Source organism: Orbicella faveolata, unplaced genomic scaffold, assembly GCF_042242905.1.
Source record: "Orbicella faveolata isolate gen_17 unplaced genomic scaffold, um_ofav_v1 contig_46, whole genome shotgun sequence".
In the NCBI taxonomy this organism is placed as follows: Eukaryota; Metazoa; Cnidaria; class Anthozoa; order Scleractinia; family Merulinidae; genus Orbicella; species Orbicella faveolata.
Window position 1 is genome coordinate 20,262,200 of NW_028301576.1, and position 26,476 is coordinate 20,288,675.

Here is a 26,476-nt window from a genome sequence, read left to right on the forward strand (position 1 = left end):
ACAATTATGGAAACTTATCCCATAATATTCATAATCGATCCCATGATTCAACACTCCGTAGAAACAACACCGTATTATTAGTTTGTGGCAACGCTGGCAACACTCATTTCTCGTAGACAACAGCGGAGTCAAGATGGAAGAAGGTGAGCCTGCTGATCGTTTGAGCAGCGAAGATTTTATGGAAGAAGCTGCGTGATACGAATGTCTCTACAACAGGAAAAGCACGATCGCAGACGATGTTTTGTTGCCTGTATTCCTTTGGCTCAGCGGTATTGCTTAAAGTACATAGGCTCACATAGGCGTAGGCGAATATGAAACAACATGGCGGACGAGGACGAGAAGTTGCTTTTGCCACAGGGCAATCTTTTATTGCTTTGAGCGTTACGGAAAAGGATAATGGAAGCCCAACTGGAAAAAGGATCAACGATATTCCTTAATGGAACAGTGTTTGTAGAACAATGTTTCTGTTGTTTACACAATTTCAACTTAAACAAAATCTTTATATGAATGGCTATAAGCGGATAAGCCTTTTGCTTTTCAGACTTGTAAACTACTTCAATAATATTAAGGAATCATTTATTCACGATATATATATATTAAAGTGAGAGCGTCGAACGCACTCTCATAATCTCTGATTACTACTAGTATTAAGGAATAAATGGTTTCTTTCTTTCAGCTATTGAGTTTTTTATGAGCTTTTTGCGATTCTGCGATCGTCTGCGATCATATGGACCCCGCTTGTCGCCCGCCCGCTTTTTCAATCGTCCACACTGACCGAGAGCCTGGAACAGGCTAAAATTACTGATAAAGTAAGAGTCATTCTTTCTTTCTTGATAGATGATACGCTAGTCTTTTTGTTCCTTCTCTCGGAGTCGTTTCAAGACAGCTCTTCGTCTTGCTGTTTGGACATTCCACATCAGTGTCTCCCTCAACCAATCAGGAACGCGTGAAATAAACCAGTTCTGTGAAAAGGATTAAAACAGAAGAACATAAGACTGACTCAACTACGGTGAACTCCGCCATCTCGCAGTGTCTACACTGTTCACAGCCTCTCTATGTTTACGCACACGAAAGAAAAAGCGAGCGAAGCGAGCGCGAAGCACGCGAGGGTGGGGAGTGGGTGCGGGGGGCGGTCCCCAGCCCCCACCCAGTCAAGTCATGTAATCTGTGATAATCGGTATTGACATAAATTAATATTTTGCCGACACGGAACAGAGGACTGGGTGGGAGAGTAGTACGCGAAGGCTCATGGGTAATACGTTTGTAAAAAGAGACGGTTGAGAAACTCGTGACATTCTACGGTCAGCCTTGCCACTAGCACTTTCCCATAAGGTTCATTTTTATTGTGTAATTAGCGTCATATGATTTGTTTTTTCATTCTGTTGTTTATAGGTCGACCTTAAAACCCCAAAGGTGGCGCCACTGCATTTGGTCGGGGGTACACGGTCCCCATTTTTCCTAACAGGAGGTTTTTGGGGTTTACGTGTCCGGCTTTGGCGCATGTAGGGCGTTACTTGATCTATCTCTTATCCACTTTGTTGTGAGCGTATTCTCGCAAATAAAACATGTCTTGGGCCTGGCTGACCAACGCGCCCATGCCTCAACCTTTGAGTGTGTTCGGCTGTGTAGTGAAGGCAAAATTTCCGTTTTGCGCTGGCGTCCAGTTCTCTCGCAGATTCTTTGCGCGCGTTCAACAATGGAATAAAAATACGAGAAAATAGAGGGCTGTGAACAGTCTAGCAGTGTCAAGAGAAACGAAAAATAGTAGCGAAAAATGAGCTAGCGGGGGTTCGGGACAGCAAAAAGTCAATAGAGAAAATAGTACGATTTCAAGAGTTTAAGATAACCAAGTTTGAGATGGCGAGATTCAGCTGTTGAACATCTCAGATAACTGACGTAGCACAGAAAATCACTCGAAAGGACAGAACGGGACAGGTCAGGACGGGACGGAAAGAGACGGTAAGGGGCGGGACAGAAAGGGAAGCAAGAGACGGGACAAAATAGGGCAGGACGGGACTTAAAGGGACGGGACAGGACGGTAAGGGACGAGAAGGAAAGGGAGATCACGGTAAGAAGCGGAACAGTGGGGGACGTGACCGGACAGAAAGGAACGGATGGTATTAGGGACAGGACGGTAAGGGAGGAGGTTAGGTTAGGCAAGGCGAATAGAGGAAAGCAGAGAAGTGCCAGGTTCTAGATTCACACACATACCTGAAGGGCGTGGCTCCAACAACCCATAGTCCTGGATTCCACTCCAACTGTCCCCAGGGCCTGACGAACATAAGTGGTTGGTCCTGGAGCAAAGACGTTTGGATTCCTGATCCTGCTCATTTTAGTGGCCACGTAATAAGGTAACACACACTGAAAACCACAACAGAACCAAGAGTAAGGGCAACTTATGTCCACGGCAATATGCATTCTAGTATGTCCCTTACCATCACCCGTATCTCATTACTGGCCCTGTCAATTTTTTTTTTTTTTTTTTTTTGCTACGACCTTTGCCAAGATTCTTTGAGGATCTTACAATATATCCTTAAAGAACAACAAAGACAATTAGCATTTGCTGTTTGGGAACATCAGTTCAGAGTCAGCTGTGACATAGACCAGAGGGGTGTACATGGCATATTATTGACCAAGAACCAGTAAAAGAAAACAGAAATATAAAAGAGGCCATCCATATCACACCTTGATATCACATTCTGAACAAAGATGGGGCCTACGACCTCCCCTCCCCCCCCCCCCCCCCTCCCCGGACTTGTGATCCCATAACAGAATGAACAACGTCACATGAAAACTAAACAAAATGGAACTAATTCACTCGCTTTAAAAAAAGCCATATATTAAAATGAGTAAGGATTGACTTCGCATGTAATTTTTTTTGTGTGTGTGACTTATCATCGTCCAAGGTCAGGATTGAGTATTCAAAGGCTAAAATACATTATTGTTAAGGATCGTTTTATTAATGGTCATTTAAGATACTAAATTATTCAGCCTAATTTCTCACCTGGTGTTACACAGACACATGATTCTGGAATTAATGTAGAAGTTAATAAGTAATTAAGAATATCATGCAATTCATGTTAATTTTATTAAGTACCTGAACAATGACTCCCTTTGATGAATACTCGGCATTGAGACATCTACTAAAGAAATCTACAAATACCTGAACAAAGCATTGGACAATAAAAATAGATATTAATAACACAACAATGGGTACCTCCATATCATTCTGGAAGGTAATCAACTGAATTAATTAAATTAATAATGCAACACATTCCTAGGTCACCATTATTAAATTAAATAGTATTAAGAAATAGAAAACATGTGCAGTGTTTCCATCAAGGTTTAGTATAAATCTACCAGCGTTCTATAATGAATGCCATGCTCTGATTGGCTACGCTTCTCACTATCTATTCTGTGATTGATAGTGAGTAGCGTAGCAGCGTGCTCTTGTTAACAAAATGACGGACGTTTCTTGGCGTTTTCAAAGTGTCTGTGAAGAGGATTTCGATCAAGTTTGGGCTATTTTGTGATGTAATTTGCAGTATACGGAACACATGTACTATTGTACGTACATTTTACAAATTATCATCAAAATGCTTAATACATGTATGTGTAACCAAGTGTTCAGCTGGGGTTGACCAGCCACTTGGGTATTTGATATGTACACCAGGATATTTCAGAATTTTAACCTCTCAAACTCATTAAAAATTCGTCAACTTTAAACAAAGGAAATCAGAACATGACAGTGTTTGGATATCTGATCTTATTAGTACACTGATTATTACAATAAAAATTATCTTATTTCTCCTAAATTTTAGTATATCGAATACTGGACAGACTTGTTTGACCACATTTCCAAACACCTCATCATTTGTCAAAAATACTCTAATTTACTACGAAATGTTGTCAAACATGTCATCTTAAATGTTCTTTCATGTTTGATATTTTACATCAAAGTTCAAACCTTGGTTCCAGAATACATTGACAGAAGTGGAGTAGGAGTCAAGCCGGCAGCAGAGGCAACATTTACAATCAGGCCTCGTCCTCTGAAACGTCAATGATGAGAACAGAATGATCAGGACATGTACATGCAAAGAACTCTTTCTTTAAGGCCACAGCTCTTAAGGCACATCACATGAATGATAATCAACCATACTGTAAGTATCACATAATAACTTATCTAAAAAACTCTTCCTCCTGACTAGTATGAAATTAGACCTCCAATCCATGTAATCCAGTACAAATTAAGTCAATATGCAAATTGCACATACAGCTGCATCGACACATATACTGTGCTTTAGACTTGCTCTTGGTTTGATTTTCTTTTTTTGTCCCAAGCTAGTTAGACTTTTCTTTATTTTGCTCCTCATTCACTAGTCTAATGTTAACATGAAACAAAGGAAGCTAGAAATCACCCTCATCACTAGGTTATAAAACTGACTTCAAACTAAAATCATATGTTAAACCACTAACAATAAAACCCGAATGGCTTGTCAGGTGCTTTTAGGGCAAAGTGACTCAGACAAAGTTGAAGTGTCACTCAAAGCCACAACATGAGAACAGTATAATGTACACTGTATCACACTTTGTGTACATGAATGTACATGGTCAAGGTTTGACAAATGTACTTCTCATTCAATCTGATTTCCAGATCACAAATACTATAAGATGTAGCCCCCTAATAGAATGGGATGCCATAAAGTAATTACTGAAACCCTCCTAGCCCCGCCCCTCTCAACACTATACAGCATTGCACCATGGTAGAGTGAACCATCTTTGCTACAAAAAACACGTTACTTAAAAACACAATCTTACCTAGCAGCCATCTCGGGTAGGATTATGCGAGTCATCTTGCAAAGGAAAAGCAAACAGGTTGGAACAAATTATTTTTAAAAATAGGACAAAAAACCCACAAATGCAATGACAAGTTGAAATAAATTACATGTAGTCATACATGTAATTAATTATGATTATTATTAATAGTTCACATGGTTATTTAGGAAGGCTCACCATGGTCACAGAAAGAGCATTGACATTCATCATCTTCCATGCATCCTAGTAAAAGAACATGTCAAGCACCAGTTGAAAAGATAACCACAAAATGTGGCAATAATTATTAAATAAATGTACATTGCACTTCAGTAAGCAATTAAAAGGAAAAGATGAGAGAATAAATGGCTTTCATTAATAAAAATATCAATTAAATACCAAAATGAATTTGTGTGTAGTGTACATTGATTACCTCTTGTTTCATGTTGCCAAAAAATTCTGGGTAATGAGAGACTCCAACATTATTCACTGTAAAAAAAAAAATGAAATAAGTGTAATTTATATTCAATTCATGGAGAGTGGAGTAATGAGAAGCCCTGATAAAGTAAACTTATAATTTAAAGTGTATTTCTCAATGGCACAATGCAGCAGCCAGAGCTCCAATATAATGCAACCTGGACTGCTCAATCTTGAGTTTGGTGTGGTAACCTCTCCACAACAGCCACCTTAGAGACAAAGGAAAGCAGCCATTGTGGAGAGGTGACCAATGTTTGTAGTGGAAATAGTTAAACTGTTCTATGACACAAATAATGACATCCTCCCAAATTGCCTTTCTAGGAGTATCTTTAGAAATTGAGAAAGTTCTTACTCATTACGTGGTCAGAAGGTAGCTTCAATGCCCAGATGATTTAACAAATTAATGAGAGACCCACTAGCCTTTCAACAGGTCAGCCCTCTGGAATTTAGTTAATTGTAATCATTATGATAAAATTGATAATTTAAAGTTCAAGGAAACTAAAAGACTACTTATTACCAAGGAGTATTTTAAAGACTTTCTTTTCAACAGTTCAACTGCATCCACAACCTGATATAGATCGATAGTGACTATGTGTATTTTTAGAAACTTGTAAAATATTTTAAGCCTATAAGATTGATACTTTGATCTTAGCTCTGTATTAAGTATTTTATATATATATTTTAATTAACATATTTTAAGTAGTATACACGACCCCACAAGCTTTGTAGCTTTAATTCTTATCGTGATAAAAATTAATAAAGGTTTTATGTTATGTTAAGATGAGAGTAAATGTTAAAGGATCATCCAGTCCATCGGGACAAAAGAAAGTACAGCCATTTGAACTGAGATGGCCATTGTAGAAAGGTTGCCATTAGGAGAGATTTGACTGTAATAGACTACTGTTCCCACTAAAAGAACTGTCAGAGCTTACGACAAAAGTACTCACCTAGTATACCAATATCAAGACCAGCAAGTTTCTCTCCTAAACCATCATAGATATCAGCTCCACCAGTAAAGTCCATTACAATTATCTTACTTTCTGTACCATATGCTTCCTCTGCAAATTGAAACACACATATTAATTAAATAATTATATGGAGCTGTGCTAGTCTGCATGAATAATATACATGTTACAAGTGAAACTGTTTTCAGTTTATTTCTTACTAATGAAGGTTTTGAAGCTTTTTTGTCCCTGAAGTCATAACACCCTGAGTATAAAATTTGTACCGGTCAAAATTCTTATCAAGTGCTGCACAAATCTTATGACAGTGGGAACGCTTTGATTTGACAGTGACTTGTTAAAAGTGCCATGGCCAATCAAATGGGGATCAAAATATGTAAGAATTTGTGGTATTCACCTTACATTTGACTGATTTTCCTTTGTAATAAAATAAAATAACATAACATTTCACAAACAATTTATTTATTTAATAAGCATTATTTTATACTTTACATGTCTGATTCACCCTGATATAAAAAGAAATCACTTTCTTTATTAAATCATTAAATACAAATTAGCATAATCCACTCTATTTCAGCATCGAAATAATGACGGCACTGCAAAGCAACAAATTTTAACAGTGAACCATATTTTTCTTACTCAGTTCTCCTGCAAGAGATTCTAACTTTTCCTTGGTACGGCTGATAAGGACCAACTTCAAGCCTTGTCTTGCGAGCTGGAATCACCATAAAAGGAGTTAATAAAATTAATACATGTAAAACTGTTGTTATAAGTTTAATTATTACATTAGGCATCAATGTTTTTCTAGAAAATACACCACTTGTAAAAAAAATTAAAATCATATGAAGCTAGTCATGCACATCAGAGACCCAAATGGAGCAATTTCCATATCCAGTTACTAGTGAAGACCTACAGCGTACGATGTATATTAATTAATGACCTCATTTCCCACTTTTTCAGTTTTTTTTTTTGTGCAAACAGTCATTTTGTATATTTTTATAAAATAAAAAGAAAATCACACGATGGCTTTTACTCACTTGCTGCGCTTACTGGTAAAATATTGTTTTTACCACCCAAAAAATCTGAATTCACATTTTTTGACACCATGTAATATCCCCTATTTACTATTAAATTAAATAAGTACATCTAGTTATTTAGTAATTGGACTGAGTGGAGTACAATTCAGGGAGCAATCACACAAGTAATTTCAAAATCGAACGAGCACAGAGCATGAGGTCAATTTTCAATCATTTCTAACAGTATGGCAGTTTGGGCATTGCCTACCTGATCATGGGAAAAATAGCTTTCAAAGGGGGGGGGGGTGCAAAGCTTAAAATACATTGAAAAAAATATCATGGGGCACGGGGATGTGTTCTCTTAGATCAAGATCATAATCTATTGCTTATACTGAATTAGGTTTAGGTGAGGCAAGGCACTAGCCTTGAATAAGATTTCAAGGACAAGAACACTTGAAACTTGAACTTATACAAGTAGTCTGCTTTACTGTCATCCTGCTACGTCACTGTGATACATGATGTACAATAAAATACTGGAGCATGTGCTCATGTAACCTGTTTGTAACTTGTGATTTTAGCCTGATTACCTCATTAGTGTAAGCTTTTCCTATTCCATCTGTGCAGCCTGTGATGACTACAGAACATAAATAAAATAATACAACTTATCACCCGATCGCACTCAGCAATGACTGAATTAGGCATCTGATGAATGGCCAGACAGATAATAGACCATTTTAAAGTTGTTTTCTCAGTGACCTGGCCTTTGAATGGTAACGAGGCTGCAGGTGACCTTGTTTTGATGAAGACCTCACTGCTTTTGTTGTGTAAAGTAAATCAAGTTGTTCTTATGCTAAATTGTTGGAATTTAAATGAGAAAGCCAAGAGATCTGTATCAAGGCAAGGTCACCTCCAGCATCGCTTGCATTCACAGACCAGGTAACTAAGCACACAACTGTAAATTGGGCTATTCATCTATCTGAGACATCTACAATCATGGACAAAAGTCCCTGGGACACTTAAATTAAATATAAATTAACTAGTTATTTGTGTTTTACCACTGAAGTTTGAAAAAAGTGCCGCTTTCCTTTTAAAAACACGTTGCTCTTCCCCCTCCCCACCCAATACAATTTTGAAAATCAGAAGAAATTGAAGGTAGTAGTTTTCAACATTGTATGGGGGGTAGGGGGCGAGGTTAGACAGGTGAAGTTGTATTCGCGTCTGGCGTGTACCCAAAAGCACCAGTTATGACCAATTATGGTATAAAATTCATCTTTGACTGATTCGCTGTTAGCACATCTTCTAAACAACTTCTACAGTGCACTGAGAGACAAATTAATTGATAACAAATTCTTCCACATACTGGACTTAACACTGGAAACATGGCATTTATGCAGACAGACAGCCTTTATTTAGGCACCATAAAATTGTGCAAAAACATTATGAAACTAAATTAGATGATTGATCCATCTCAGATGGATTTAAGTCATCTCAGAAGGATTATTAGCTACTGAATATAAATTCAGCCTATATCTAGGATTCCAAGAGCAAAAACAGTCTCAGATCTAAGACTTGTCTAAAGCCCACACTACTTGTGGCTTGCGGCTTCTCATGACACGCTTGCATGCTCACAACTGCTCACTTTTGTTGCATTCTTCTTTAACTCTACAAACCATCAGAGTTGATTTGTAACCCTCATGGATTTGAACTATCACGTCCAATCTAACTGAAATAAACTGCTGTGTGTGATGTTGGTTTTACGTCATTCACCAGATTCTAGAATTCTGATAATGTATTTTAATGCTGCGGGCATTTACGATACATAGCCTGCATACTGTAAACGTTACAAATCTGTGGGTTTGTTTGTCACGCAAACCACACGTTTCCGATAAACAGACCGTCACGGACAAAACCATGTTTTGACCGTCACGAGTTTTACCAAAGTCCTTCTCAAGGCGAGGTAATGTTGTTTTTAATTCATCCACCAGATCCTATAATACTCTAAAACAAACCAAAAATTATCCTGGTCTCCAGTGAAATCAGCTCCATAAACAAATGAAAGCTTTTGTACACCTGTGCGTTGAGTGTTGAGCAATCCACACCTAGCATAATTTTTGCACAAGAAGCCAAATTTTCCGGGCTTACAAATAACCTTATTTAAATAAAATAGATCGAATTGCTGGGGATCTTCAACTTTATCAGAAGACTATACAATGCATAATAAGGAGACTAACTTGGAAAAGGCGACGAAAAGTTTGCAATGACAAGAAAAAATAATCGAACTGAACTTTGCACAATGGAGCGCGCCATCCCTTACCTGCCCATTCGCCTAACTTCTTCAAATTCTTCCTCATGCCAAGGGCTGGAAGAACAAACGCTCTTATTCCATGAAGAATTTGCAGAACAAGATTTAAAGAACAGTAGCCTAGAAACACAGCGCCAACACAGGAGAGAAAGTTCCACTCCATTGTCTTACAGTTAGAACAAGGACGGACAGACGCAGACGAACCCAGCGAGATAGACAGAGCCCGCTTATCTTTTGGTCAGCAGCCTTCGCAGACGTTTTTTGGGCTTGTCACGCAATCCTACCGGGAAGGAAAAATGCGTGACGAGCCAAGCCTGCGTAGCTTGGCTTGAGCGCGCGTTCACAAAGGGGCGAAGCCGCGAGAACAAGTGGCGAAGCAAGATAGCTCTGTTAGCAGGCTATGACGCGCCCAATTCTTGTCTTCCATACACGATAGAAGGACGAATCAAAGCTAGAGCTGATTGGTTCCGTGACAATCGAAAACAACGCTATTCTCCCTCTATTTTCTTTGTTCGCGCCTTCATTACGTCGACAGATCGAGTTTTAGTATAAATCTACTAGCGTTCTATCACGAATGGCGTTCTCTGATTGGTTACGCTACTTACTATCAATATCAAGCAATTAGACTATGAGCTTGAGATTTTTATCGCGTGATAGCTGACGGGGGCGCAGCCCGAGTCAACCATCGTGCGATGGAAGTCGAGAGCGATGTTGTTTTAAAGCTAAGAAGATTATTCCACATTGATGCGTTGACTGACTGAACCAGGACTGAACATTGTACTCTGAGCAATTTTGGCTAGCCTTTGATCTTACACAGTGTTACACTGTGTTACAAAAGGGTTAATAATTAACTATTATCGGACAACACACAGGAACCCGTTTTGAGCGGACCCCCTGTATTAAGCGGACACTAGTGAAGGTCCCAACGCTTCACTGTATTCAACATTTTCAATTTTTAGAGTATTCGCTCATTTGTTTAAATTTTGTGATTTAATTCTCGTCCCGGGGACTATGTGTATAATGTACTCGTACCAGTGTTAAACGTGGAATCATGAGGGCAGGTAGCCTTGTATATAACTACTTCAAAACTGGCGATGCTTGAATTTAGTGATTAAATTAATCATGAACTCAAAAGGCTAGAAATATGATCCCGCAGACGAAGGAAAACATATATGCGAGGATCACAAAATGGGCCCTTGTTGAACTTGCTGCTAGAAGTCTTGAAAATACATAAACGTATGCAAGGATTCTCGCGATTACAACCGTCAGTGACCTGTTTGTGGTCCAAGGACTGAAAGAATTTAAAGCACAGCGGGTAGTCGACTGATTTCATTCATCGGCAGACCAGTCTCTGCGGAGTCCATGAAAATTAAAGATGGACTAGTCAACCCGAAGTGGCGTAGCAACCATGATGAAATATAGCGCGTCACGCATTCAAGAAATCAGCGAGAATTGGCAAGATATCCCTGTTTGTCTGTCCTCTGAAATGTGGTATTTATTTTTACTAAGCGTAGCCTTTGTTTACTACCTGATGGCCGTTTTGTCGATGATTTTCACGAAGGAGTCGCGAAGACTCAGAGAAATCTCTCTTCTTCACGACAACTTGATTATGTCGATCATGTTCCCTTCCTTGTTAGAATGGCAAGTAACCCCTTCAGAGAACCTATCCACAAGAACAACGACGATTCACTTAGCATCTTATCACAAGGTACAAGTCGGCACCTGCAGTCTAATAGTTTTTCTATATTTAAGTCTCCAAACAACCTCCATAACCGCCTTAGCATATACTGTGTACGCTGAAAAATATATTCTTCCCAGAATGAATTGCATCAAGCCAAAACCAGTCTGCAGTATTCGCTTGTTAGCTCTGGAGACAATGGCTGGTGTGGTGGTTGCCATAGCAACGACTTTAATCGAGGGCTCAGTCATGGAGGGTACTGCGAAAGGCTGTTGTTTACATTCAACCAACGCGGGAAGTTTTGAAAAGACAAGAGACGTGATTTTCAGCATATCTAGTATTTATGCAACATATATTTTGTTGCGCGTTTCTGTAGATAGGTTTCTTAAACTGCTGGTGACAGGGCATCAAAGATGTCCGAAAACTATTCTATATAACCGTCACCAAATATCTTAGAACATTACTACAGTGGAAGCTCTCGTAGATGGACTCCCTCGGGACTCGAAAAAGGCGAGAATGGTTAAGTTCTCGTAAGCGGCCAGAAAAGGTGAAAGGGAATAGATGACCGCTAACAGGAGCCTTGCCCAGTTACATGTAACGCTTAAAGCCTTAGGAATGAAAACAACAACGATAACAACAAGGCATCAAAATATTTTTGTTTTATTTCATTGCCCAATGCAATGTCGCGATAATGGCGATAAATGTACACACACTACTTATGCAACGCTTTCGAGGGGTATACCATGGAATATTTCACGAGTCACTTGTATTTTCTCGGTGTCACACGAGTCTTAAGGTCACAGTGAGTGTCAGTATACCAGGAAAATACAAGTGACAGGTGAGATATTCCACGGTGAAGCCAATCGGAAGTAGAGCTGTCCGCTTACGGGAATGTCCGTTAAGAAAGCGTCCCCTGTAGTTTTTTTAACATGTTATTATTTTTTTTTTACGTGTTAAATAGGGGAAAGGCAGGTAAAGTTTCAATTAGTTTTATAGTAAGGACTAAAAATTATTCTTTTAAAATTAAATGTACAAAACAAATACCTATATTGATCAATTGCAATTTTCAGTTTGACGGTTCAATTTCTATTTGACAAATTTTGACGTGCTTTTGAAGAGATTATCTCTCTTTCATATATATGGAACTGATTCCTGTCATAATTTTGACATTAATTAAGTAGTAATTGATGTTTTTTCCGGTACCTTTACCGGTTAGGCAAAACCTAATATTCCATAAATAATAACAATAACAATAACAATGACAATGACAATGACAATGACAATGACAATGACAATGACAATGACAATAACAATAATAATAAACGAACGAGCATACGAACGAACGAAGGAAGGAAGGAACTAACAAGCAAGCAAACGAAAGAACAAAGTACCTTGAACGGTTGAGTAAAATCTAATATTCAATAAATAATAATAACACGAATAATAATAATAATAATGATAATAAAGGGATCAGGGGGACCATGCGGGGTTGACGCTAATGGTTTTAGAAGAATGATGGCTTGCAAATCCTTTAAACAGTCGTCTACAAAATTATGTGAGGCGATAGCCACAATGACAAGGACTCTATGTACAACTTATATCGACCCTGCAACCATAGAGCCACTGGTGGCAAGCCGATTGATTCCCCTGGATAAAGGTGAAGGTGCAGTGAGGCCTATAGGGGTCGGCGAGGTGATACGAAGGATTATTGGAAAGTGTGTAATGAACGTTTCTAAGGGAGACGTGGTTGAGGCGAGTGGTGCACTCCAGCTATGCGCAGGTCAAAAGTCCGGCAGCGAGGCTGCTATACATGCTATGCATGCCATATTTGAAGCAGATGACACGGACGCGGTACTGCTCATCGATGCTTCTAATGCATTCAATGCACTTAACAGAGCAACTTCACTGCATAATATCCGGGTTCTCTGCCCTGTAATTGCAGCATATGTCATCAATACTTACAGGAAGTCGGCACGCTTGTTTATTACCGGCGGCAAAGAGATCATTTCAGCTGAAGGAACAACACAGGGTGACCCACTTGCTATGGCCCTCTACGCCTTAAGTGTGCAGCCGCTGATCACAAGCCTGCAGGCGGCGTCCAGTATTAAACAGTGCTGGTTTGCTGACGATGCCTGTGGAGCTGGCTCTGTACTGGAAATCAAGAAATGGTGGGATGTCCTCAACAGCCTTGGCCCAGTCTTTGGCTATTTTCCCAACCCCAAGAAATGTTGGATTATCTCAAAGCCAGATAAAGAGGCAAGCGTGAAAGAAGTGTTCAAGGACACGGCTGTCAATGTGACGGTAGAGGGACATAAACATCTGGGTGCGGTGATAGGTTCACGGGAATATCTAGAGGAATACGTTAGCGAGAAGGTGACCAACTGGGTCAGCGAGATTACCAAGCTGGCAGAGTTTGCTCTTTCTCAGCCTCAAGCGTGTTATGCTGCTTACACCTTTGGCCTCAAGCACCGATGGACCTATTTTTTGAGAACTTTGCCTGATATTCAAGAATTATTGGAGCCTTTGGAGAATGCCATATCTAAGGTGCTCATCCCTGCAATTACGGAGCATAGGTGCACTCGGCTGGACAGGGACATTCTAGCACTGCCAGTCCGTCTAGGGGGGCTTGGCATGACAAACCCGTGTCTTGACGCAAATCTTGAGCAATCCTCCTCCGTCAAAGTTACCACCCCGCTGGTCCAACAGATCGTGGCTCAATCCCATCAGATGCCGGATGATTCTTTGGTCAAGCCACTACAACAGGCAATGAGGAGTGAGAGAGCAACGGTGCTCCAAGACAGGGCAGAGCATATCAGAGAGGTAGCCCCACAGAAAGTCCAACGGGCACTTGACCTTGCTGCGGAAAAAGGGTCATCTGTTTGGCTGACGGTACTCCCCCTTCGTGAAATGGGTTTCAATCTAAATAAGAGAGAGTTCCGCGATGCAATCAAACTGCGCTACGATTGGCCGGTCGATGATATCCCCTCCACCTGTGTATGCGGTGATGCTTTTACAGTGGACCACGCAATGATATGCAAGAGAGGTGGGTTCGTTACCCAACGTCACAATGAGCTGAGGGACTTAGAAGCCGAACTCCTGAATATGGTTTGTACCGATGTTGAGATTGAGCCTGTCCTGCAAGACATCTCGGGTGAACAGCTGGGAAGAGGTTCTAATCGAGCTCCAGATGCGAGATTAGATATTCATGCGCGCGGGTTCTGGGAGAACCAACGATCAGCATTCTTTGACGTGAGGGTTTGTCACCCTAATGCTGATTCGTATAGGGACCTAGAGCTCCAACAGATATACCGCAATCATGAGAACGAGAAGAAGCGTCTTTACGCGAGGAGGGTTTTGGATATCGAACAAGGAACTTTTACACCCCTTATTTTCACGTCAACAGGCGGCATGGGAAACGAGTGTCTGCAATACCATTCCAGACTGGCGCAGCTGATCTCCATCAAGAAAGGAGAACATTATGCTAAAACAATCTCCTGGATAAGAGCAAGGACATCCTTCGCTTTACTAAGATCCGCACTAATCTGCCTAAGAGGTTCAAGAGCTAGAAGGAAAGCCTTTTGTGACTTTAAGAACATTGATATTGACGTTGAAACCCAGGAGGGAGCCATTATGTAAACACCGTTGAAATAGGTTTTAATAGTTTATTTCTTTTATTTACTTTTACCTTGTAATATACCGATGATGATAGTAGTATTAGTATTAGTTGTAGTAACCGGAAACATGTTTTACAGGTTTAACAGACATCCGCGTGAAGATCAAATTGAAAGTTTAAATAAATACATAATGACGCTAAAATTTTAAAAAAGTTGTTATTATTGTTATCATTATTTTTATTATTATAGTGGAATGTGTGAAGATTTGTAAATAGGTTTTCTAAGGAGATTTCAATAAAGTTCTTGTTATTATAAAAATATATAATAGTAATAATAATAAAACGAACGAGGAGCGAGCGAATGAACGAGACGAAAGAACGAACGAACGAACTAACGAGCAAACAAACGAAAGAACGAACGAACGAACAAGTAAACAAACGAACCAATGAATAAACGAATCAGACAAGCAGCTAACCAATAAACAGAGCAGTTAAGTAAACCGTGAAATATTGCTGTACCGACCCGCTTCAGAAGGTCATGATCAGTCACTTAAATAATTAAATTTCCTGTCTGTTTTCATGTGGTCTACCCACGAGATTAGTATCGTACTCGGATATCCTAAAGCTAATCACAGTCAGCAAAACACTTTTTTCTTTTTCTTTTTTTGTTGTTGATATTATCCTTTTGCATAGGAAAGCCAAGACTAACGAGGCGTGAAAGCCAATACTTGGAACATATTATTAACGACATATATAGTATAGTTACGGCGAAAATTTGGGTAAAAAACGTATTATACTTTCCACACGAGAGGAGCAAATAAATCAATCTTATTAATTCAACTTGGAAAAATCCTTGTCGACACCTCGCATTGATGTGGAGTGTACAATTTAGATGCGTTTAGGAGTGACTTGCTGTAGAAAAAAAACAAAAGGCATTTTAAAATTTTTGTTTCACTCCCAGCAAAATCACAACCTTTTCATAGAAAGGAAATAAAAATTAACAATAAAAATATAAAGAAATAGAGTTTGGGAAGTGAAAAAATAAAAATGAATGCAAATAAGTCTATTTAAGGCTTTCGATTTCGTTTAATTTTATTCACAATTCTTTCACCTCATGTCATGTCTTTTCCTGTCAATACTTTCAGTCTTCAATCTCTCATTTTGATTTGTTTTTAATGTTATCATAAAACGAAGACAATCAAGCCAAATATTGTCTCAGCAATTTAGATGAAATATATTGAAGTTCTGAGTTGAATACTGGTCATTCTAGGTGAAATTAAGTTTCCATCCTTCAGACAACACAAATATCTAATGCCTCTAGAGCTGTCAAGGTTAGTAATTATTCGTTTGATTGAAATTCTATAAATTAAGCCAAACATGAATATTTAATTCATCCAAGCCGTGCATTATATTTTGTTTACCTCTCGCTCTCTTTTCGTGAAGTTTCGCAGCTGTTACTTGGACACTGAATGACCATAATTTTTGTGAGTGGAAGGACTCAATTTTTTATCGAATTTCGCTCTCAGGTTTCAGATGGCAACCTCGAGCGATCTCAAAGGAAGTTTGTGATCATGGGGAATAAGCAAGGCACAACATCAGTATTTCGTGATGAAGAAGACGAAGAAACCTGGTTTGAATGGATGGAAACAACAGGACATCGCAAAAATCAGAAACAACTGACAATTTCACCGAAAACCGAAATGTTGCCGGTTCAACCGACGAGTTTCCAAGCAGACGCAATCAACAGACCAAGAAACACAAAACAGAAAATCTCTGGCGCAGATAAGGCTCTCAAAAGACTTCATTTAGAGAGTTCTGAAAACGCCAGTATATCGGCTGATAAGTCGATTCGCGGAGATGGCACGGAAAATAATAATTTACCCAGAATCAAAGGTAGCGTTGTGGAAAACGATTTAGGGACGCTAGCAGGGCAGGTAAGCGAAGTTACAGAAGCCATGGATTATTTTATTTCATTTGTTTTTAAAAATAGGTATCTTTTAAGCTTAATTATGCATAAACATGGATGGATGTTTCGATGACAGCTCTTATTTTTTCCTCCGTCGAAATCTGACAACTGCAAATCTATGTCAAACAGTATAGCAATAAAATACCAAAAAATATCACGTAGACCAAAACTTTCAGATATATATAGCTACGATTGAAAGCAAAAGTTAAATCTGCGACCAACTGACATGACATTTGCGATTTAGAATACTGAATCACGTTTAATTCAGTTCTTAGACACCTTTTTCAGCGATCTTTTGATAGAATTATTTCGCGATGATGTGCTTATGCAGTCTAAATGTTTTCATGAAGAAAAAAGAGAAAAACTAGATATGTTGCGCCTTGTAAACTCATCTTTTTTTAAAAAAAGATATTGAACTTTTTTTAACGGAAACAGGAAAGTATATTTTTTTACGGTTAATTGAACAAGAACAGTGGCTGAACAAGGGACCCGTCCACACTAGACCGGAGAAATTTGAAAACGGTGTTTTCACTCTGAAAACACATCAAATGTTTTCCTTTCACGCTACGCATGAGAAATTTGAAAACGTAACAATCACAGGTCATTTTGGATTCACTGTGTTTGAGAAAACTCACATTTGTATGGCGATGTCAGGAGGCGATGTCATCGAGTGTTAACCGTCCACTCTAAAACGCAAAGCAGGCGTTTTCAAATTTCTCCGGTTTGAAGAGCGTTTTCGAAAAGCTCCGTTTTCACGACAGATTAGTGTGGTCGGTTGGTCTATCCGTAGAAATAAAGATACGTTTTCAAATTTCTCTGCCGGCGTAGTTTGGACGAGGCCTAAATGGAGGATTGTACAAGTTTACCATGTGCACGAGAGTCCGTTGTATGTTTGTGTCGCACACTCGGCGTGTTATATTAAAAAAGTCCCGCCCTCTTCGGTGACTTCAACGATATTTAAGTAGCGATAATTAAACTTCAGGGGGTTATAGTACGTGCAAAAAGTTTCCTCTGAGGTGACCGACATGAAAGGTGGCATCCTATCAAGTTGTAAAACGTCACGAAGTTCAAGCAGCCGTCATTTTTAATAAAAGTCTGATAACCAGAAACAGTGACTCAAAAGTAATCAGAAACAATAAAACAAAATGTAAGAATGACCACACTGAGTCGAATTTTACAAGCTTTTACTGATAAAAACGAGCTCGAGAAAATTCCAAAATCAAAAAAAAAGCATAGTTGTCAAAATACGGTACATGTCATACCAAATTGTTCCCACAAAGATAAATTCAGATGAATCCGATCCGTAATGTTGAGCAGCTTTTACTTAAACCGTTGAAGTCAGCGCGGGCGTGTGCACTTATTGCCTTTCCATTCTGGTCTAAAAGAATAAAAGCAGGTACGTCATCTTGAACAGTTTACGGGCTAAATGTTTTAAGTTCGTCCTTTCTAATCCGTGTTAATCTTCTCCATCCTTGTTCCTTTATGGTTTATTTTTACCTCTTTTGTGTTTTTGTATCTTAGTAAATCGCCATGCCAGGTTTCCTCCAATTTCAAGTTAATTTTGTAACCTTTTGTACGCAACCAGAATAACTCAAAATACTTAAGCCAAGCAAGATCAACCAGTTTTTTATATGTGGGTTACAGTTAAATTATGATAAACACGTTAACCAATTAAGGAGTGTGACTTTGAAATTGCAGATTTATTTATAAGAAGCTGATAATAATAAAGTTGTGAAAAATTCCTGTATCTATAAAGACCAAACCCAAGTCTATTTATTTTTTTGTCTGGAAATCAACAATCGTATCTCCTTCATAGAAATTAAGAACCTAATTAAGAACCTACCCAGCCTCAATCGCCAATAACTACCCCAAAATACTGGAACCAATTTAGCCAGACTTCAGAAAGTGTAGGTTCTCACACACGGGTTTTACTGTACAGTGATTTAGCTCCTTAACCGACTTGTTGGAAATTTCAACAAATAATAATACTACGCGTGTCTCAGTGGATTTATTCTTTATATTGCTCGTAGGTATTCCCAAAATTTCCAGCTGGAGAGGTGAATGTGTCTTTGTCGTTTGACAAAGCGACAAGTCGAATGAAGGTGCACATTGTAAAAGCCCGAAACCTCTGCTGCAAGGCGCGGGAAGGAAAACGACAGGATAGATGTGGCGTCAGCTGTTCAGGTGATCTGATCTTATACTTATTACTGAGGTAGCGTCCATGCACTACGCCGGAAGAATTTGAAAACTCATCTTATTTCTACGTTTAGGCCTTCCGTTTACACTAACCTGTCATGGAGAGGCAGCTTTTCGAAAGCGCTCTTCAGACCGTAGGAATTTGAAAACGCCGGCTTTGAGTTTTAGTGTGGACGGAAGATATATTTTTCTTTGAAAGCGGAGCTTCTCGAAAACGATGGCGTCGCGATATAATCATGTGATTTCCCGAACAGAAATAAGAATAAACCCGAGGCTGAGAATTTGTAAAGAATATAATTTTGTGTCTTAAAAATTTGTAAATATAATACAATTGTATGATTTAACTAAACTGCATAGAATTCTTCCTTTCTCTAAGCGGCAAAACTAGCCAAGAAGCAATGAAAACAGCACTAACCATATGGTCGTTGCTAATAACATTTCTGCGAGAAGTTATGCGTGTCTTTTTACTCTTTTTAATCATATACAATTGTAAGCGCATTGAGAATTCTAAATGCGCAATAAGAACCTTATTATTATTATTATTATTATTATTATTATTAAAGATTCGCACAGCTATTGATGATATTGAAGTTGGTTTCGTCATTGGCTCCGGGCAACAACAAGTTGCCTAGGGAAGCCAAGAAACAGCCCTTGTTTGCTTTTTCTCTTCTTTCTACATCTCCAGCACCTTTCTAAGAATTCTTGCCGACCCCAACAATGCACATCTCTGGATCAGTCCAACAGGAATGCCCACCTCAATGGCTCTCAGATTGTCATTCACTCTCAGTGGTATTGATCCCAATGCTCCCACTACCACTGGAATAACCTTATTATTACTATTATTATTATAATTATAATAATTATTATTATTATCATTATTATTATTATTATTATTATAATATTATCAGGCTTTAACCCTTTCACGCCCAGTGTTGTCCCCAGACAACATTTGAAGGGGCAAACAAAGAACTAATTCCTACGTCAGCAGATTGTTTTGGTAAAAAACTAATTCAGAAGAGAAAGAGCTTTCCATAGGTTTGTAAATTTTGAAAATCGACTGAATGCTGACAGAGCTACTGGAAAAACAAATGTTCAATTGTTGGCGCAAAATTGCTGGTAAAAATGGCCATTACCCCATAATTGATTAATCACTCATTTGCCGGTCTTTTGAACGGTCAGTGCCAAAACTTTTGCAGCTGATAGAGCGGAAGTAAAGAGTAGAAGATAGCGAGAAAAGAAAGAGAGAGGAAAGGTAAAGGAAAAGGAGGCACGACAAAAATCGCAACGCATTACCAAAAAATAAAGCAAGTCCAAATTTTTAATTTTAGCTTATGTGCATACCGTAAAGTAAAACATTGCTCATTAGGCTATAGAAGCTAGTCAAAAATCTAGATGAAATGTAAAATATTGCATTTCTAGCAAAATTTAGTGCAATTTATGCTAATGTGAACTGACTAGGCTCAAGAGCTTTGTCATGGATTGTTGACATAATCTGAATGTCGGCTGAATGAACCCATCCTATGTTATTTTTCAATTGCAGACTTGTACATAACCGTTTCTCTACATAGCGGACCAAGGCACTTGCAATCACATCGAACATCCAAAAAGAAAGGAAGCACCGACGTGTTATTCTACGAAAATTACGCCCTCGATGTCACATCTTTGAACCTGCGCCAACTGTCCCTACGATTGACCGCAATGCATTGTTGTAAATACGTAATCAATGCAGATCACCTGATTGGGCACGTGGACACACGTGACGAGTCTGGTGATTCGTCATTGCGTTCCCATTGGATAGAAGTCATCACGTGTCCAGGGAAGACCGTCAACAGATGGCATACTCTTTGGTGCTAGATAAAACGGAGGAGGTTGCCATTATTTTTTCACGTACTTGTGAAGATTGATTTGAAACTTGTCAACAGTGAAAATACTGTTTTGATAACTGGACCAGTATCTAATTCAATAAAGACAAACGAGTGAGCGATAATTTATAATTTGGACATTTGGCAATTGCGCATTGGAAGCAATATTGACACATTACCTATGCATCAACAGGGATGTAAATATACAGTAAAATGGAAAACAAACACACAAAAACAGTAAAATGGAAAACAAATAGACAAAAACTAAAGTAAAAGAAGCACTGAAAGCTGAATGAGTCTCTGGATCGTATCAACTGATGGTCTCATGTTTGAAATATTAGTGTAATAGACCAATTTCGATATATTAAAATTCATCCTGAAACAATAAACCTCAGCACGAGGCTCTGGGGAACAACTACAGAGCAGTGTCAGGTTTATTCCCTAGACCTCGTGCTGAGGTCTATTGTATTAGGCTGAATTTTAACATATTGAAATTGGTCTATTGTAGCTAACACTCGACACCGCCCCTTTCTTCCCGCTACCCCGCGCGCAACAATCTTTTGTTACTGGACGTTATAGTCCCGCCAAAGCTAAGCCCAATGAATAGATATGAACAACAAAAACTAGCCTGCCCACAGACGTTTATTTTTACATAAGAGTTATTTTATTTTCCAGTGCGAGAGTGATGCGAGCACCTCCTTGCGTTCGGGCTTTTTCAAATCCCCTGCGCTTAATAGTTTTTCTTGCAATCTCGACGAACTCAAAACAAAATAAAGGGCCTGTGGACAGGCTTAACAAAAAAACTGCCACTTAAAACTTGCCTTCCATTCACTAAATTGTTACGAAAATTGCATGTTTTAGTCAAACGGTGGGCTTTGTGTTTTGATGCTTCCTACGTTATCAAGTAATCTTACAAATCCTAAATTCTTAATACTTGTTTTTAAGGCCATCCTTTTGTTTATTTTGAGGCCGGGCCGGGCTGGGCCGCCGTATTGGTAGCCTCGCGTTGCCTCGAGTTGCCTCGCATTGACAGAGAGATTTTGGTACAGCCGAGTGGAAAGGACAAATGGTAGTTTCCTTGTGAACTTTCATGTTCACAAGGTTTTCGAATTCATCACTGATTTTCGTAACGTCTTGCTAAAATATTCCAATGTAAAGAATACTGTTTGTCGTCGTATAGTACATATAGAAGCAACGACAACTAAACACACTTTCGAAATTTATGCGAAAACGAGAAATTATTAAGGATGGAATATAGCGAGATAATATGTGGAGAATTTTAGGCGAGAACCTTTCATCTCTGTACTAGTTTGTTGAAAGTGTATGTTAAATTACATTTTCATAAACCAGTTCAAGCATAGGTGCATTTTCACGAACGGAAATGAACTTGGAAGTGTCAGGCGAATTGGAATTTGCGAAGACTTAATCTCACTGAAAAGGCTGTCAGTCCTACAGCTTGTGTTAGTTTTAATGTTGTGGTACTTAGATTAAAATTCCTACGCCGCTTAGAATTTTGTGAAAAGCGATAAGCAAAATCGAATGTGAATTTATTCCTACAAATACGCGACAGTAATTACGCCCATATAAACCATATAAACCATATAAACCATATAAAAAGGATTGTATTGCACCGCAAAAGCTTCCTGTGTGGACCTTTTAAGGCTGAACAACTTAACGGGTAACAAAACCACTCTTTAACTCCTAAAAGGTACGACGAGTACCCTGACCTTTTTAAATGGGAGTCCCCCCGGAGAAACACTACTAGAAGATCGAAAGTGTGCCATTACGTATTGACGCTATTTTCATTTGTACCTTCAGTATCGCTTCAGAGCTGGGGTTAGCCAGTCATTGTGTCGAGCAATCATTGATGTCAATAGTTTTAATTATGAAGCCGTGGGCAACAATTATTCAAAAACGAAAACACTTACCACAAAGCGCAAAAATGAACCTCATATTTTCCTTCCATTGTTTGTCTTCAGTGTTGTGTAGGTTCCTATCACTATAAATCACAAAACAAAACTCCAGAAACAATAGACGCGCGTCATCGGACCAACATTAATTGGTAACATCGATATTTACTGTGTTTTAATTCTCGCTATTGACATTGTGAAACTTAAACTTGCCGGAAATGCCTCTAAAGGATAAAGAATCCAAGACGTCTAAATGCGTTGGCTAATAATGGAAACTGGTGGTGGTTGCTGATAAATGAAACCTGTGTAGCACCCAATATTGTGTGATCTTAACTGTTAGTCTGTACTCTAAAAACAACAATAAACACTGAATTGCTAATTAAGTATTTTGACATTCATGAGACCTGATATTGGATCGACGCGTTGTTTGTCCGCGAATACTGGAAATATCAAACCATGTAATTTAAGAGCTCGCTTGCCAAACTTGTGTTTAAACTGATACAGCACATGGTTGGTCTTTAGTGAGCGTGGAGCTCTCAGAACGTCATGTTACCGGTTCCCAAACTGTCATGATCGAAGAATGCCGTGAAGATGTAGAATTCAATGCAACATGACGCAAAACGTCAGCGCTGCTCAACCGACCTATGTTACTTTGATTGCCAAAGACGAGACAGTGTTTATGGCTCGTAGAGATGCCTTTCTAAAGGCGAGTTATTTTTTTGAAAAACGATTGGAAAGTGGCACGGACGAGAGCAGAGACGGGATCATTCGACTTCACACGATATCCGCACCACTTGTGGAAATCATTCTGAAGTTTATCTACTATGGCCGTGCACAGATAAACAATGTGGAAAACGCCAAAGGATTAATTGTTGCCGCAGATTATCTGCTTCTTCCAAGCCTGAGGATCATTTCTGAGCAATGTTTAGAAAAAAGACTCTGCATTTCCAACTGCATTTCAATCTTTAATTTTGCCAAAGAGCATCATTGCAACGAATTGGTTGCAAAAGTACACAATTATGTTGAGTCAAATTTCGCTAACGTGGCCCAGTCGAAAGAATTTCTGGATCTGTCAAGCCAAGAAATTGAAAACTGGATTTCAAGCGACGAAATAGTTATCAACAATGAAGAAGATATTTTCAAGATTATAGTACAATGGACTTCTCAGAACACGAGGCATAGAATGAAAGAATTCAAAGAGTTATTTCGTCACGTCAGACTTATGTTTGTGTCGCGTGACTATTTGTCCAGGTCTATCGCCACAAACTCTCTTGTCAAAGAAGATGCTAAGTGCTTAGATTGCGTGATGCAGGCGCTAAGATGGCTTGAAGGCAAAGTTGACTGTGATTTTCCATGGCAACAGTTACCAAGGAGGTCACTACAATCACATGCGATAGTGGCCTGTAGACAGATGAAAGTCTTGTGTCATTGCCCAGGTGACGACAAATGGCAGAAATTACCTGATGTTCAATCAGAGTCTGTAAATCTGGTTTCGTGTCGAGGCAAGCTTTTCGCAATTGCCCAAGAATTGAACAATTCACAACGGTATGAACCTCTTTTTAATAAATGGGTGCCATTAACTACAACGGAATGGCCCGTTAAGCCACAAGTAAGGACTGATTTTCATCGCAGACAAGAACAACAAGTATTTGCAGTTCATGGAGAGATTTACGTCATTGAGAGTGATAAGATCGGATCTGGAACAATTACCAGGAAATACGACTTCGATTCAAATTCATGGAAATCTTTTGCAGCGTTTGACTTGGGCCAGAAGGACCAAGTTTGCATTGTACCAGCCAAGCAACTTATTTACGCTATTGGTGGTCGAAAACGTGAACTTTCGAGCGCAGGATATGTTCAAAAGTTTGACAATCTATCTGACGTGGAAAGATTTGATATCAAAGAGAACACTTGGGAAAAATTGCAAGACATACACGAGGCGAGACGCCGTGCCTTTGGTTCCGCTGTGCACGATAAGATTTTCATCGCGGGCGGAATTGGTTCGGACTGTAGTGTTTTGCGATCTTGCGAGTTGTACAAAATACCGCTAAACGAATGGGAGGTTATAGCCAATCTGAACGTACCCCGAATGTTGGGTAGTATGGTGTGCCTGGCTGAAAAGTTGTACGTGTTGGGTGGACTGGGAGAACCCTGTACTTCCGAAAGCGACAAATTCACCGTTGAATCGTATGATGAAGAAAACGACGAATGGAAGAAGACGACCACAATGACCTTTGAGAAGATTAGTGAGGGATCAACTTTTATCTCAGTGAGCGGTTGTTCCGTGCTACTCTTTAATGGGGTTATGAATAACCTCAATTATGATTCATCTGTCGACTCTTCTCATGCAGCTAAAACAAAGTCCAGTGGTTCGCGCACATGCTCTTTCATGTAACCAGGACATGACCTATGAAGTGGGTGCAAACGGCATCTCTGATGGATTTTTATGCCAAAACAACCATAACTAGCGTAAACAACAACAACAAACATAGACCATGCCCATGGAATATCTCGTTTCCCAATTCCCTGTCTTTCATGAAAATGAGTTGGACTGCGTTTACATTTAAATAAATAAAACGAAAATAAGGTGGACAAAAGAAATATTGCAAATCAACGAATTAAAACTCTTAGCGAGTACATTTATTTTACGTGGAGCCACAATCACTCCCAGTCTGCCAAAAGGTGATCTATGGTATCATAAGTAATGATGATCACGAAGCGTACTTTTAAACTAAAGAACACCAGTAAAGTGGGAACAAGCAATGAATCAACAGTTTTTTTCCCACTCGACTCGATTCGCACGAAGTCGGTCCGCACCACCGGAAGTCAAGCCCCGTGAAATAATGATATGGGAACCTTCCTCGTTCTTAAAACTTGACAACAAACTTCAGTCGATTCGTCCGAGGTACTTGACGATACGGCTCGATTCGCACGGAGTCGATACGCACCACGTGACACTAAGACCTATGAGAAAATGATCATATGAACCTTCCTCGTTCTTAAAACGTGACAACAAACTGAGTCGATTCGTCTGAGGTACTTCACGATTCGACTCGATTCCTCGCGAATGCTATGCTGCAAAGTCGAATTGTCTCACCGGAAGTCGACTCACACGATTCGTCGCGAATCGTCTCCTGCAAAGTCGAGTCGTCTGAACGGAAGTCGACTTGCGAAGACAATAACAGGGGTGTCAAATTGTTAACGATTCGACTCGATTCGCACGATTCGTCACGAATTGTCTCCTGCAGGATCAAATCGTCTGAACGGAAGTAGGCAATAACTGGGGTATCAAATTGTTAACGATTTGACTCGATTCGCACGTTTCGTCGCGAAGAAAATTAAATTAGGGAAGATGTCTTCTTTAAAAAAAAATTTTTTTTTTAGATGTACGACGTATTGTTAATAGATAATTATTTGTAATTAGTAGTTTAGGACAGTAGGTAGTTTTGGTAGTTTTAGTAGTTTTAATTATTGTATATTTTATATTTTAGATCTGTGATATTTGTATTTCTTATTTTAGATTTTAATACTTTTTATTTTTATAGAGGACCTCCCTGAGAACCACGTATTTACGTGACGGGCGTTACCTCTTTAAAGATTGTTTTTATTATTATTATTATCATTGTTATTATTATTATTATTATTATTATTATTATTATTATTATTATTATTATTATTATTA

The 26,476-nt window shown here is 39.0% G+C and overlaps 4 protein-coding genes across 5 annotated transcripts; 3 read left to right on the forward strand and 1 right to left on the reverse strand.

The window, feature by feature from the left end:
* Nucleotides 1-342: 342 nt before the first annotated feature.
* Nucleotides 343-9,796, reverse strand: LOC110053102 (very-long-chain 3-oxoacyl-CoA reductase-like). Its single transcript, XM_089278778.1, has 11 exons — nt 9,582-9,796; nt 7,855-7,901; nt 6,891-6,966; nt 6,237-6,347; nt 5,246-5,301; nt 5,014-5,058; nt 4,819-4,853; nt 3,968-4,049; nt 3,098-3,163; nt 2,212-2,361; nt 343-962 (listed from the first exon to the last, which is right to left on the reverse strand). The coding sequence occupies exons 1-11, from the start codon at nt 9,730-9,732 to the stop codon at nt 846-848; spliced, it is 936 nt and encodes a 311-aa protein (XP_089134904.1). The 5' UTR covers nt 9,733-9,796; the 3' UTR covers nt 343-845.
* A 2,923-nt stretch (nt 9,797-12,719) lies between these two features.
* Nucleotides 12,720-14,976, forward strand: LOC149098802 (uncharacterized). Its single transcript, XM_089278770.1, has one exon. The coding sequence runs from the start codon at nt 12,760-12,762 to the stop codon at nt 14,881-14,883; it is 2,124 nt and encodes a 707-aa protein (XP_089134896.1). The 5' UTR covers nt 12,720-12,759; the 3' UTR covers nt 14,884-14,976.
* A 1,059-nt stretch (nt 14,977-16,035) lies between these two features.
* On the forward strand, nt 16,036-21,177 carry LOC110067035 (synaptotagmin-3-like). 2 transcript variants are annotated; one of them, XM_089278780.1, is made up of 4 exons: nt 16,036-16,191; nt 16,387-16,794; nt 18,857-19,010; nt 20,563-21,177. In XM_089278780.1, the coding sequence occupies exons 2-4, from the start codon at nt 16,432-16,434 to the stop codon at nt 20,874-20,876; spliced, it is 831 nt and encodes a 276-aa protein (XP_089134906.1). In that variant the 5' UTR covers nt 16,036-16,191; nt 16,387-16,431; the 3' UTR covers nt 20,877-21,177. The 2 variants fall into 2 exon arrangements, with proteins under 2 accessions (XP_089134906.1, XP_089134905.1); XM_089278779.1 differs by lacking the exon at nt 16,036-16,191 and having other exon boundaries at nt 16,230-16,794.
* Nucleotides 21,178-22,780: 1,603 nt separating this feature from the next.
* LOC110067037 (kelch-like protein 21) lies at nt 22,781-26,284 on the forward strand. Its single transcript, XM_020774310.2, has one exon. The coding sequence runs from the start codon at nt 23,405-23,407 to the stop codon at nt 25,187-25,189; it is 1,785 nt and encodes a 594-aa protein (XP_020629969.2). The 5' UTR covers nt 22,781-23,404; the 3' UTR covers nt 25,190-26,284.
* The last annotated feature ends 192 nt before the right edge of the window (nt 26,285-26,476 follow it).